The following is a 14,131-nucleotide window of genomic DNA, read 5'->3' as shown; positions in this document are numbered from 1 at the left end:
CCTCAAACCCACAATAATCCTCTTACCTCAGCCTCTTGAGTGCTAGGATTAAAGATGTGTGTCAACATGCCCGGATGGCTTAGAGCCTTTTATGTAGCTAAAGTTGGCTTTAAAATCAGTGATTCCCTCCTTTTATCTAATTATAGAAATGAGCTACATGTGGCTAAAAATTTTGGATACACAGACATACGTCTACCATTATAATCATAATGTACCATTTCCAGTAAAATGAACCAAAAATTTCCTGCATGACTGTAGAGTTAGTTCCTCTTTCTGTCCTTCTTAACCTCTGCTATAACCAGCTTTACATCTGATTTTTGTCACTGTGCTGTTTCCTTTTTCTAGAATATTATGTACTGTGTGTGCAATAATATAGTGCATAGCCTTTTAAGTTTGGCTTGATTCACTTAGCATAGTGTATTTGAGACCTATAAGTACTATGTGTATACGTTTAGTATTCCATCATGTGATTGTACTGCTGTTTTTTAAATCCATTCCCCAGTCGGCATAGCGTAGTAGGCAAACTAATGATATCTCAACCATGTTTGTCTTTAAAACTTGAGGATATATTACTCTACACAGCACAGGATACTTTTACAGATTGTATATTAAGAACCTTAAGATAGGGGGTTATCCTGTTTTATCCCGTTTGGCTCAATATAATCATATGTGTTCTTAAAAGTGGAAGAGGGGGCTGGAGAGATGGCTTAGCAGTTAAGCGCTTGCCTGTGAAGCCTAAGGACCCCAGTTCCAGGCTCAGTTCCCCAGGTCCCACGTTAGCCAGATGCACAAGGGGGTGCACGCGTCTGGAGTTCCTTTGCAGTGACTGGAAGCCCTGGCTTGCCCATTCTCTCTGTCTCCCTCTATCTGTCCTTCTCTCTGTGTCTGTCACTCTCAAATAAATAAAAAAAAATTAACAAAAAATATTAAAAAAAAAAGGTGGAAGAGGAAGAAAGTAAAAACGATGCTATATGAACATTTATTTGTTCCTCACCCAAAAAGAAACCAGGGATGTTGGTCTACAATCTCAAGGGGCATATTTCTGTTCAAAACCCAGAATAGTGGGTCCATGTCTAAGCACTTCCAGATAGTGCCTTAAACAGGTCCTTTCATTTTAATCTAGCGATGCCAGACCAAACATCTGGCCTTGAGAACTGTGATATAATGAATTTGAGTTCTTTTTAACCATCAAATTTATAATTTGTTAGCAGGATGTTAGGGTTATTTTCCATTTCTGGTGATTTTACACAAAGCCTCTGTAGGGTTTGGATGCCCGTCTTCATGTGAAGCAGTCCCTGAGAGCAGCACTGCTGTGTTTCCTCTCCACCTTCACTGCTGCCAGGCACGAGAGTGACTTTGTACTTGTTCTGGTTTTGGCTTTTTTTTTTTTTTTAAACCATATGAGCCATGGTATCACATTGTGCTTTTAATTTGCCTTTCTGGATTAACTACAGATGTGGGATTTCTGTCACTGTGTTTGTTTGGTATTGACATATTTTTCTTCATTGAAGTAATTTTTAATTTTTAACCTGTTTTTATTTTCCTTGTGTTTAAATGCACTTTATTTTTAGACAACCTATATGACATTTACAAATAAAACAAAACAAAAAACAATGCCTCCACTCCAAAAAGTCAGTCAGAATTAAAGGTCAAGATAACATCAGTCTCATTCTTACAGTCCTGGTGTTGTGTGGATGGCAAGCAGCAGCTGGCTGCGATGATAGGTGACAGATCCAAATGACTGCTGATGTGTTACTGTGACAACAGAAGAGGACATTGACACCTCTTCCCAACTTGGCCTCAGCTTTTGTACCATGTTGATGTGCTCCCCCTTTCAATCTGGGCCACCACAAAGGCAGAAAGCACAGGGATTTTTTACTTTTGCATCCTAGTGCAAACCAAAAGAACCGCAAGTTAACTTGTTTTTAAAATTGTAATGTTTTCCTGTTATGATTTCAGAAATCTTTATGATCCTTGAGACATCATTTTACTTTATTGCCCAGGCTGGTTCAAGGAATCTACCTGCAACAGCTTCTCAAGTAGTTGTGATTGTAGGCACATACTAGCATGACTGCTTTTTATTTTTTTTAAAATGTAATTGTGTTTGAGAGAGAGAAAGAGAGAACATAAGCATATTGGCGCACCAGGGCCTTGTGCTGCTACAAACCAACTCTGATGCATGCACCACTGCCTTTATGTGGGCACTAGGGAATGAAACCCAGGCTACAGGCCTTTCAACAAGCTCTTTTAGCCTCTGAGTCGTCTCCTTAGCCTCGACATTTCAGCATGAGGCCCTGGTGTACCTAGTGATTTTTTTTTTTTTTTTTTTGAGAAAGAGAGAAAGAAAGAGGGAGAGAGAGAAAATAGGTGTGCCAGGGCCTTTAGCTGCTGTAATTGATGCATGTGCCTCCTTGTGTACATTGCATCACTGTGTGTCTGGCTTATGTGGGATCTGGAGATTTGAGCAGGAGTTTTTAGGTTTTGCAGGCAAGTACCTTAACTGCTAAGCCATCTCTCCAGTCCCCTAATTTTTTTTTTTTTTTTTGAGGTAGGGCCTCGCTGTAGCCCAGGCTGACCTGGAATTCACCACGTAGTCTCAGGGTGGCCTCAAACTCATGACTATCCTCCTACCTCTGTGTTCCGAGTGCTGGGATTAAAGGTGTGCGTACCATGCCCGGCAAGACTAGGCTTTTTAAAATAGGGATTTTATTTATTTGTTTGAGAGAGAAAGACATGCACAGAAAGAAGCAGAGAGAAAGAGAGTGGGAGGGGCTGGAGAGATGGCTCAGTAGTTAAGGTGCTTGCCAGTGAAGCCTAACAACTTGAGTTCAATTCCTTAGTACCTGTGTAAAGCCAGATGCATAGTGGCACATACATCTGGAGATAGTTTGAAGCAGCTGGAGGCTCTGGTGTACCTAGTCTCTCTTCTGTTTTTTTCTGCTTGTAAATAAATAAACAACAATATATGTATAAATAAAAGATAGAGGGAGGGAGATAGAGTATGAGGTATACCAGGGCCTCCTGCTGCTGCAGACGAACTTCAGACATGTGTACCACTTTGTGCATCTCGCTTTATGTGGGTACTGGGGAAATCAAACCCAGGTTGTCAGGCTTTGTAAGCAAGTACTTTTAATCACTGAGCCATCTCTCCAGCCCCTAGAGTTTTTTTCTAATCATAAAACTAGAAATAAAATACTTGAGTTTTGTAGTTTTCTTATACTTCAACACTTTTTTGGCTAAACATATTGCCTCTGATGCTATCTAATGGAGATCTTTAGTTGTGTTAAAGAATTTTGAACCTATGTCGGGTGTGGTGGTGCACGACTTTAATCCCAGCACTTGGGAGGCAGAGGTAGGAGGATTGCCATGAGTTCATGGCCACACTGAGACTACAGAGTTAATTCCAGGTCAGTCTGGACCAGAGTGAGACCCTACCTTGAAAAACCAAAAAAAAAAGAATTTTGAACCTATATGACAATTTTATTTTGAAAAGTATAGATCTTTTTTTAAAGTTTTTTTTCACAGTTTATTTTTATTTATTTATTTTTAAATTTTTAAAATTTTTATTAACATTTTCCATGATTATAAAAAAATATCCTATGGTAATTCCCTCCCCGCCCCCCCCGACACTTTCCCCTTTGAAATTCCATTCTCCATCATATTACCTCCCCATCTCGATCATTGTACTTACATATATACAATATCAACCTATTAAGTACCCTCCTCCCTTCCTTTCTCTTCCCTTTATATCTCCTTTTTATCTTACTGCTACTAAGTATTTTCCTTCTCACTCAGAAACCCAATCATCTGTAGCTAGGATCCACATATGAGAGAGAACATGTGGCGCTTGGCTTTCTGGGCCTGGGTTACCTGACTTAGTATAATCCTTTCCAGGTCCATCCATTTTTCTGCAAATTTCATAACTTCATTTTTCTTTACCGCTGAGTAGAACTCCATTGTATAAATGTGCCACATCTTCATTATCCACTCATCAGTTGAGGGACATCTAGGCTGGTTCCATTTCCCAGCTATTATAAGTTGAGCAGCAATAAACATGGTTGAGCATGTACTTCTGAGGAAATGAGATGAGTCCTTTGGATATATGCCTAGGAGTGCTATAGCTGGGTCATATGGTAGATCAATCTTTAGCTGTTTTAGGAACCTCCACACTGATTTCCACAATGGCTGGACCAGATTGCATTCCCACCAGCAGTGTAGAAGGGTTCCTCATTTTCCACATCCCCACCAACATTTATTATCATTTGTTTTCATGATGGTGGCCAATCTGACAGGAGTGAGATGGAATTTCAATGTAGTTTTAATCTACATTTCCCTGATGACTAGTGATGTAGAACATTTTTTTAGATGCTTATATGCCATTCGTATTTCTTCCTTTGAGAATGCTCTATTTAGCTCCATAGCCCTTTTTTTGAATGGCTTGTTTGACTCCTTATTATTTAACTTTTTGAGTGCTTTGTATATCCTAGATATTAATCCTCTATCAGATATATAGCTGGCGAAGATTTTTTCCCATTCTGTAGGTTGCCTCTTTGCTTTTTTCACTGTGTCCTTTGCAGTGCAAAATCTTTGTAATTTCATGAGGTCCAGTGATTAATCTGTGGTTTTATTGCCTGAGCAATTGGGGTTGTATTCAGAAAGTCCTTGCCAAGACCAATATGTTGAAGGGTTTCCCCTACTTTTTCCTCTAGCAGTTTCAGAGTTTCAGGTCTGATGTTAAGGTCTTTAATCCATTTGGACTTAATTCTTTTTTTAAAAAATATTTTATTTATTTATTTGACAGAGAGAAAGGCAGAGAGAGAGAGGGAGGGAGGGAGGGAATGAATAATGGGTGCACCAGGGCCTTCAGCCACTGTAAACGAACTCCAGACTCTGTGCATCTGGCTAACGTGGGTTCTGGGGAATTGAACCTGAGTCCTTTGGCTTTGTAGACAAATGCTTTAACTGCAACACCATTCCTTCAGCCCATGGACTTAATTCTTATGCATGGCGAGAGAGAAGAATCTATTTTCATCCTTCTGCAGATATATATCCAGTTTTCCCAACACCATTTGCTGAAGAGGCTGTCTTTTCTCCAATGAGTACTGTTGGCATTTTTATCGAATATCAGATGGCTATAGCTACTTGGGCTTACATCTGGGTCCTCTATTCTGTTCCACTGATCTACATATTTTGAAAAGTATATATCTTTAAAAAATTTGCAATTTGGGCATGGTGGCGTGTGCCTTTAATCCCAGCACTTCGGAGGCAGACGTAGGAGAATCACCATGAGTTTGAGGCCACCCTTGAGACTACATAGTGAATTCCAGGTCAGCCTAGAATGAGACCCTACCTTGAAAAACAAAACACAACAAAACACCCCAAAATAAATAAATCCAAACATTTTGCTAATATTGGTTTTACTTTTTATTTTTATTTTTGGTGTTTTATTTTATTTTTGTTTTGTTAAAATAGGGTCTGGTTTGTATCCCTGGCTGGTCTGCAGCTCACTGTATAGACAGGCTGGCCTTAGACTTGCAGCTGTCTTTTTCCACTGCCTCCTATAAGTGCATCAACTTGTTAGAAACTGAATCACTAGAGGTGGAGAGATGGCTTAGTGGCTAAGGCACTTGCCTGTGAAGTCTGAGAACCCATGTTCTACTCTAGATCCCATGTTAGCCAGACATGCAAAGATAAGGCAAGTACAAGTAAGCACATGCCCACCAGGTGGTGCATCCAGAGTTTGATTTCAATGGCTGAGGTCCTGGCACACCAATTGTCTCTCTCTCTCTGACTCTATCTCTCTCTGTCTCTCTAAAAAAGTTTAAAAATTGGATTAGTAAATTTTAAACTATTAAAAGTTTTTTTTTGTGATTGTGTGCATGTGTATATGTCATGTTCTTATGTGTTTGTACTTGTGTGTGGGTACTCATGCATGCATATTTGTGTGTGTTTGTGGACCCTAGAGATCAGTGTTGGGTATCTTTCTCATTTGTACTCTGTTTTTTGAGACAGGGTCTTATTTTGAACCTATTGCTCAATGATTTAGCTAGATTAGCTAGCCAGCCCACCCTTGAATCCTCCCATGTTAGCCTCCAAGTACTGGGATTACAGGCGTACTCTGCAGCTGGCTTCTTCATGAGTGCTGCGTGTGAATGCAGGTCCTTGGGCTTGTACAAGCTCTTTACTGATGGTACCAGTTCAGATCCCTATTTCTTTTTGTTTTATTTTTTAAATTTGTCTTTTCTCTTTACTGCCACAGGGTGGTGTACTATCTCTGCATCTGAATTCTGTTTGACTTTAGTAACCTGATCCAACCAACATGATATAAAATAGAATTTTCTATAAGTTCATGTTGGGCCAGGAAATAAGTTGTTTATGACAGTAGATAATCTTTATAGATTAGTTTTAATCTAAGGGGCTCCAGTAAGCTTTTGTTGCATTATTACTTGAAAATTTTATTTAGAAATAATTTCAGGCTTATTACAGTGTTAAGAGAATAAGATCGCTCTAAGAAACATCCATGTAGCCTTTATTTAGATTTATCTCTAATTAACATTTTGCCTCATTGGCAAACCTTTTCTTATATGCATCTGTAATACAGTTTTTGAGACTTGAGTCATATAAATCTGGCGGTTGCCCCTCAGCGTTTCACTGTGTTTTCCAGAGAGTAGTGACACTCGGCTATACACTTCAAGTATCAACTTCAGGGAGTTCAGTGTATCTAAAATCTTATCTAGGCTGCCATTAGCTTATTTTGTCTTTTGATGCATTTATTTAAAGGTTAGTACTTAGATTAATACTCTCAGTTATGGAAAATCTAATTTGCCAAGAAGAATTACTGACACCTCTAAAGTCAAAGTGAAAGAACACCATCTGAGTAGGTGACACCAGACAGCAAAGCAGTGTACACAGAGTCCCAACAACCACGCATCTTACAGATGTCATAATTAGTACCAGTGTCAAATAACTTATTTTTTATTTTTTAAGGCAGGGCTGGTGCAGACTTAGATTTCACTTTGTAGTTCAGGCTGGCCTCAAATTCAGAGTTATTCTCCTACTTCAGCTTCCTCTGTACTGGGATTACATATGTGAGTCACCACACCCGGTTTAACATTTTTTTTCTTTCTGAGACAGACTTTATTACATAGCTCATGGTGGCCTGGGGACACACAATTCTCCTGCCTCATCCTCCCACATGGTGGGATTATAGATAGGCTCTACCATGCCTGGTGCCAAAGACATAATTTTACAGTCTTTGAGTTTATGCTTGTATTAGTGAAGTTTAATTTGAAATAAATATATACTTGCCAAATGTGTCGACTGCAATGAATACTATAAACTTATAAAGAAATGTTCATAATCCTTTTTTGTCTTTAGCTTATTTGAGAATTTGTTACTGTTTCATTGATAGAAATGATTTTGACTGAGAAAATTTTCTAAGTATCCCTAGTATATTCCCTTTAAGGTATGTAAGAATTCTCAGAAGGTCACTGTTGTTTGAACTTCCTCCTGAGGAGATGCAAACAGACAGCTATTACCCAAGACAGGGCACAGAGGACAAACCAAAGTAGGATTACACTAAAGTTGGAGATGGTGGGCCAGTGAGTTTATTAGTGTTTTTTACAGAGTGTGAGTGAGTGTGGGGAGTATGGATGACTCATGGGTAGCTGTCTGACCACAAGGCCCACTCCCAATATGGGTCGAGACTCATAAATGCTGCACCCTAGAGCTCACTATATGACTTGAAGTTGGCTAACGTCTTCCCCCACCCCAGTAATTGTGAATTTTTTAAGCTTCGGGAAAGCCCTGAGACATGTGAGTTGTTTTATTTCCTAAGCCTTCCTCTTTCGTCCTGGAGAGAATGTTTCAATGAGGAGGAAATTGTTATGCAACAGAAATAACTATCTAGTTTTAAGAAAATAGTCACTTGAATGTTTACAGATAATTTCTTGACTATTTTTGCTGACACTATTTGTAGTGTCAATATTAACCATGGTGTAATACTATCATAAAAGCCCCAGTTTAGTTTGTAGCTCTATTGTAAAATGTAGTGTATTGTAACTTTTTTGTGCCCTTACAATTGAATTCATTTACTTTTATTACATATGTATATTACATGTAAAGTACGTATTTTCACATATTCTAGTCATCAGAGCATTTGAGATATGAAATTAGATAAACATAAAGTAATTTTGAATGCCAAAATGCCCATTAAATGTAGCAGTGCAAACTGAAATTGATTGGATAGTGCTGAGAGTTTCACTTTCTTTGGTCAGCTATCCTTCAAAGTATTGGGAGGGAGTAAAGCATTATTGTCATGTTCCTGTAGGTTTGCTCCTTGAATTTGTAAAGAAATGCATTGCTTACATTTAGTAGTAGTTTGTAACTTCTACTTTTAAACGTATTTCTTAGTCTCTAGAGTATATTAAAGTGTACCCTGGGGCTTAGAAGAATTCATTGTGTCTTGCCAAGTGGTTAACATCATCCTGGGAATGTAGACAGTAAATAATTGATTAAATATGGTTTTGAAAAATTGTTTTATTTTTATCCCTCAGACAAGACACCTGTACAGATTCTACTTCATCCCTGAGAGAGACCAAACAACCAGAAGGTTTGGAATCAAAGCAAGGTAAGGATCAAATACCTGGCTTTTGTGTAGCATTTACCAATAAAAATTTTCACAGTGTTCCAGCTCAACCACATTTTCCAGATAGGGGAGCAGAGCAATTTATTTGCCCACAATCCAAAGAGGAAAAAATCCATTCACCCTTTATAAACCCTTGCTTCCTTTATTCCTTTAGAGTAACCTGAGTGATGTGTGGTTTGTTATAGAGGCTTGCAGGGAGATGTGGTCCTATTAAATAGTTTTAATTCAGTATTTTAATTTTTTTATTTTATTTATTTTTTTAAAAAAAATTATTTATTTATTTATTTGAGAGCGACAGACACAGAGAGAAAGACAGATAGAGGAAGAGAGAGAGAATGAGTGCGCCAGGGCATGCGCCCCCTTGTGCATCTGGCTAAAGTGGGACCTGGGGAACCGAGCCTCGAACCGGGGTCCTTAGGCTTCACAGGCAAGTGCTTAACTGCTAAGCCATCTCTCCAGCCCTTTATTTTTATTTTTAACTGGATACCTTTGGATTGTATGTAGAAAAGAGCTGATCATTTTTTAAAATTTTTATTTTTTTATTTATTTGAGAGTGACAGAGAGAGAAAGAGGCAGAGAGAGAGAGAGAAAGAGAGAGAGAATGGGCACGCCAGGGCTTCCAGCCACTGCAAACGAACTCCAGACACGTGCACCCCCTTGTGCATCTGGCTAACGTGGGTCTTGGGGAATCAAGCCTCAAACTGGGGTCCTTAGTCTTCACAGGCAAGTGCTTAACCGCTAAGCCATCTCTCCAGCTTGAGCTGATCATTTTTATAGGATCATTTTATAGGACAACTTGCCCTACTCTGTTATTTTGTCTTGTTTGCTTTCTTCCTTAAAGAAGAAATTTCTTTCTTTAAATCAATTTTCATACAACATATTTGTTAGCAGAAAAAAGTGGCACATTTAATTTATTTAAGCTTCATAGATTAATAGTCCTATCTTTTAAAAATCTCAACATTTAAAAAATATTTTTATTTATTTATTTGACAGAGTAAGGGGAGAAAGAGAGAGAGAGAAAGAGGGCATGCCAGGGCCTCCAGCCACTGCAAACAAAAATCCAGAAGTGTGCACTGCCTAGTGCATCTGGCTAATGTGGGTCCTGGGGAATCAAATCTGAGTCCTTTGGCTTTGTAGACAAATGCCCAAACCGCTAAGCCATCCATCCAGCCCAAAAAATCTGAATATTTTTTTACTGGACACTCAATTTCATATTTTAAAGTATATATATGTTGTAAAAGAAATGCATAGTCTTTGCCAGGTATCTTTTTTTTTCCCCCCTCCAATGTAGGGTCTCACACTAGTCCAGGCTGACCTGGAACTCACTCTGTAGTCTCAGTCTTTTTTTTTTTTTGTGTGTGTTTTATTTTACAAAGAAGTGGGGCGGGGGAGAAGGAGGGAGGGGGAGAGAAAGAAAGGGTGAGCCAGGGTCTCCAGGCACTGAAAATGAACTCTAGATGCATGCACCCCCTTGTGCATCTGGCTAATGTGAGTCCTGGGAAATTGAGCCTGAGTCCTTTGGCTTTGCAGGCAAATGCCTTAACTGCTAAGCCCTAGGCCTATCTTTTAAGTGTCATGTTTTTGATTCTGATCTTGTAGTTTTTATTCAAGTACCACCTCATGTTTTCCTATTTGTAAAACTAATTCAGAGCATTGAAAAATCTATTGCAAATAAAAGGATTGAGTTACCTGTTAGATAAGCACTCAGTATTTGATGGGTTAAGAAAGTTTCTGTAAACTTGAGCCAGAGTAACTCCTTTGGTAGAAAGAAGCAAGTCATTAGTTTTTGCAGAAGTTTTTAAAACTTCACTTTGCTACTAATGCCTAGTTAACAAAGGAGGAACATAGCATAATGTTGTGATTTGTTTAATTTATATCTAAAGAGAAAGATTTCGTGTTTCTTTAATTCTAACTAGTGTGAAGTAGGGCTTATTAATAGTTTTGATGATTTGAGGGATTCTTAATACTTTTCAGAAATTCTCTTATAAATAGCCAGAGAAAATCATATCTGTTTACTATGACTACTTCTGAGCATCTTCAGTGATATAAACTTAGGTTTAGATTCCTCAGCATTTACTTGTCAGTATTTACCTTTTTTTTTTTTTTTAAAATATTTATTTATTTGAGAGAGGGAAAGAGGGAGGGAGGGAAGAAGGAAGAGAGAGAGACAGAGAATGGGTGTGCCAGGGCTTCCAGCCACAGCAAACGAACTCTATACACATGTGCCACCTTGTGCATCTGGCTTATGTGGATCCTGGGGAATTAGCTTTGCAGGCAGACGCCTTAACCACTAAGCCATCTCTCCAGCCCAGTACTTACTTTTTTTTCATTTAATGTAAGTACAGTTATATAACCCTCTTTATACTTCATATATAACTAGACTATACTGCTTTTAGTTATACTTTGTTTTATGAGATAGATTCTCACTTTGTTCTCAGGCTGCTCTTGAACTCATGATCCTCCTATCTCTGGCTCAGGAGTGCTATGATTACAGACACATACTAACATGCCAGGTATGCTAGTGTGTCTTTTCTTTGTTTCTAAAACTCTGTACCAAACAAGAAAGCAGTATGGTGAGCATGCTATCAGATCTTCTGGGGACATAATATCATATAAAGAATAGAAAAAAAAACTAGATGAAGCATTTTCTAGGGAAAAGGAGATATAAATTGCACTGTTCAAGTTAGCCAAGGCTGTTTCTCAGAGAATATGTTTTTCTGATCCCATGTTCAGAGACCCATTGCTAATGTTAGTATCCTGTTTTGCTGTAATTTTCTCTTTTTTTTTTTTGGCTGTAATTTTGTATGATAACTATAATCATATGAATACCAATCATGGAGAAGCCAAGAGGAAGAGAAAGGACCTCATAATAGCCATTGTCACAAAATCCAGGCCCTTTATGCTTATGACTATACGGAGTTCTCACATTGGGCGTCAGAAGGCACAAAAAACACACTGATGACACTAAGCAGAATTGAGAAACATAAATCAGAGTAAAGTAGTACCATAGTAAAAAGCCTTCCATGGTTGTGTTTGACTAACCTTGGGAAAATGGCTATATTTTCATTAATTAAGTTGAATATATTATTCTTTACAGCACAGTGTTTTCCCATAGTTCATTCTTACAGATCACTTTCATAGTTCATCTTCACATGGTTTTTCTTTTTTCTTTTTTTGTTTTTTCGAGGTAGGGTCTCACACTAGTCCAGGCTGACCTGGAATTCACTCTGTTGTCTCAGGGTGGCCTTGAACTCACAGCGACCCTCCTACTCCTACCTCTGCCTCCCCAGTGCTGGGATTAAAGGCGTGCGCCACCACGCCCGGCCACATGTTTTTTTTCTTTTTAAAGAAACTGAGTAAAATATCAAATGCTTTGTTGCATACTAATATAAAAATGAAGTTTCTATAAATTTATTTGTGCAGAAATCTTCCACTAATGTAGCTGAAAGCTGAACCAGACTATTAATAATTTCATGAAGCTGAAGCCCAGGTGTATCAGGAAATAGAAAAGTATGGATAACCTTCCCCTCTCTCCTTCCCTCCCTTCCTCTTCCTCTCTTTCTCTTTCCTGTCTTTTTTTTTTTTTTTCAAGGCAGGGTATCACTCTAGCCCAGGCTGGCCTCTAACTCACAGCACTCCTCCTATCTCAGCCTCTTGAGTGCTGAGATTAAAGATGTGTATGTACCACCATGCCCAGCATCATGCCTGTTTTCTAAATGAACAAGTTATTTATTTCCTATTTGTAATATGCGAAACTCTAAATATAGTTCTGTATCCATAAGTTGTCTTGTGTAGATAGGCTATTCTTGCTCACAATGAGCCAGAACATAATGTTCCGGGTACATGCATTGCTGTTTTAATGGCTTGACCATGGAAGAAATTCATTGAAGCTTATGTAGTCCTAAAGTAACCTTTAGTTCAGTAGACCAGAATATTTTTTTTTTCAGAATAAATCATCTTTATGACTTATTGTTTATAATACTGACAAGTTATTGAAATTACTGTTTAATTTTTTTTCAGTTTTTAAAATGCTAAAGTAGTACTCCAGTAACTAGTCATGTAACATTCAAGCATTAACTATTAGTTTGTTGACTCGAGTTGGCATTTATTTATCTAATACTGGTTGCATTCATCTTGATAGGAAATACCATGTTGGAAATTAGCAGTACTGAATATTAGATTGAACACTAACTCCTACCACACTAAAGGAGTGATAGCTTAGAGCTACCTTTACTGTGCAAACCTTATAAAAATGTAGGTATGCTGGTTGATTGGTTGGTACTGTAACAAAATAGAAACTGCTGTTAAAAATAGTTTGTTAAATCAATTGTTTTCAGCTTAGAGGGTAGTGATATGAGAAGTATCAAATATAGTTTTGTTGTTTGGCAGAACTGTGTGTATGTAGGGACATGAGTACATGCATATGTACTCATGCAGGTTTACTGCAAGCTTGAGTTTTTTTTTTTTTTTTTTTTTTCAAGGTAGGGTCTCACTCTAGCCCAGGTTGACCTGGAATTCTCTATGTAATCTCAGGGTGGCCTTGAACTCACAGCAATCTACCTACCTCTGCCTCCCAAGTGCTGGGATTAAACACGTATGCCACCACGCCTGGCTTAAGCTTGAGTTTTTTGTGGGGGTGAAGAGGCACTATAACCTAAACTTACCTGGAACTCACTATGTGGTCCAGGCTAGCCTTGAGCTCAATGGTGATCCTTCTACCTCAGCTTCCCAAGTGCTGGGATGTTAGGCATGAGCCATTGTGCTGGGCTCAAGGTTGAGATCTTAAGATTGGTTTCTAGAATATTAAGGATTGTTTTATTGAAAAGATTAAACTCTGCTTTAAAAATAATCCATGTTTGTTTGAATTTCCTTAATTGGTCACTTTCCCTATATTTTGGAAAATAATAGTTTATCTTTGATGAGGCAAAGTATAAAAACATTTTCAAAGTATCAAATGTATTTTTGCTAATGTAATAAATTATCCTGTAGACTTTCGTTTATGAGTAAGTTTGCATAAGATAACTCAGGAATATTAAGGTGAAAGTTTGTGTTTAAATTATTAATAACGGGGGACATAGGTAGTTTGTAGATTATTGCTTCTTGGAAGCTGTAATGTGGAAATTAAGCTAAGCTGTGCATTAGAGATAGTTGAACATTTAATGGTGATGAGAAGAGCCAGGGTTTATTGTCCTTATTCTAAAATATTTGAAGAGCTATTAAATAGTAGAGAATTTATTTAATTTTGTATGGCTAGTAAGAGTGAAAGTAGAATAGATAAAATTATAATTAGACAAAATTTGGAGTTCAGTTTCTTTCAAATAATCAGTAAATGCAGTGGGCTGGCCTCTTAAATTCTGTAGCTGAAGCTCCTCTAATGCAGGTTGCATAAATCACCACCTGATGGCGGCATTGCACAACATAGGTGGCTTTGTTCTTTCTAACTGGCAAGTTTTGTAAAGACTACCAGTACGTTGTTTGTAGTTG

General features: G+C 38.1%; 1 protein-coding gene and 1 pseudogene across 1 annotated transcript in view; one reads left to right on the top strand and one right to left on the bottom strand.

Annotated features, from left to right (window-relative positions):
* Window positions 1–14,131, top strand: part of Caap1 (caspase activity and apoptosis inhibitor 1) — a 61,031-nt gene that overhangs the window by 19,752 nt on the left and 27,148 nt on the right. The window contains exon 5 of the mRNA XM_045142126.1: window positions 8,556–8,629. Within this exon, the coding sequence (XP_044998061.1) occupies window positions 8,556–8,629 (74 nt within the window). The remainder of the gene's footprint in view (window positions 1–8,555; window positions 8,630–14,131) is intronic.
* LOC123457816 lies at window positions 1,819–1,937 on the bottom strand (annotated as a pseudogene).

The sequence above is a fragment of the Jaculus jaculus genome, chromosome 1 (assembly GCF_020740685.1).
Source record: "Jaculus jaculus isolate mJacJac1 chromosome 1, mJacJac1.mat.Y.cur, whole genome shotgun sequence".
NCBI lineage: Eukaryota > Metazoa > Chordata > Mammalia > Rodentia > Dipodidae > Jaculus > Jaculus jaculus.
The sequence above is the reverse complement of the archived record's forward strand: the minus strand, read 5'-3'. Positions and strand labels throughout refer to the sequence as shown.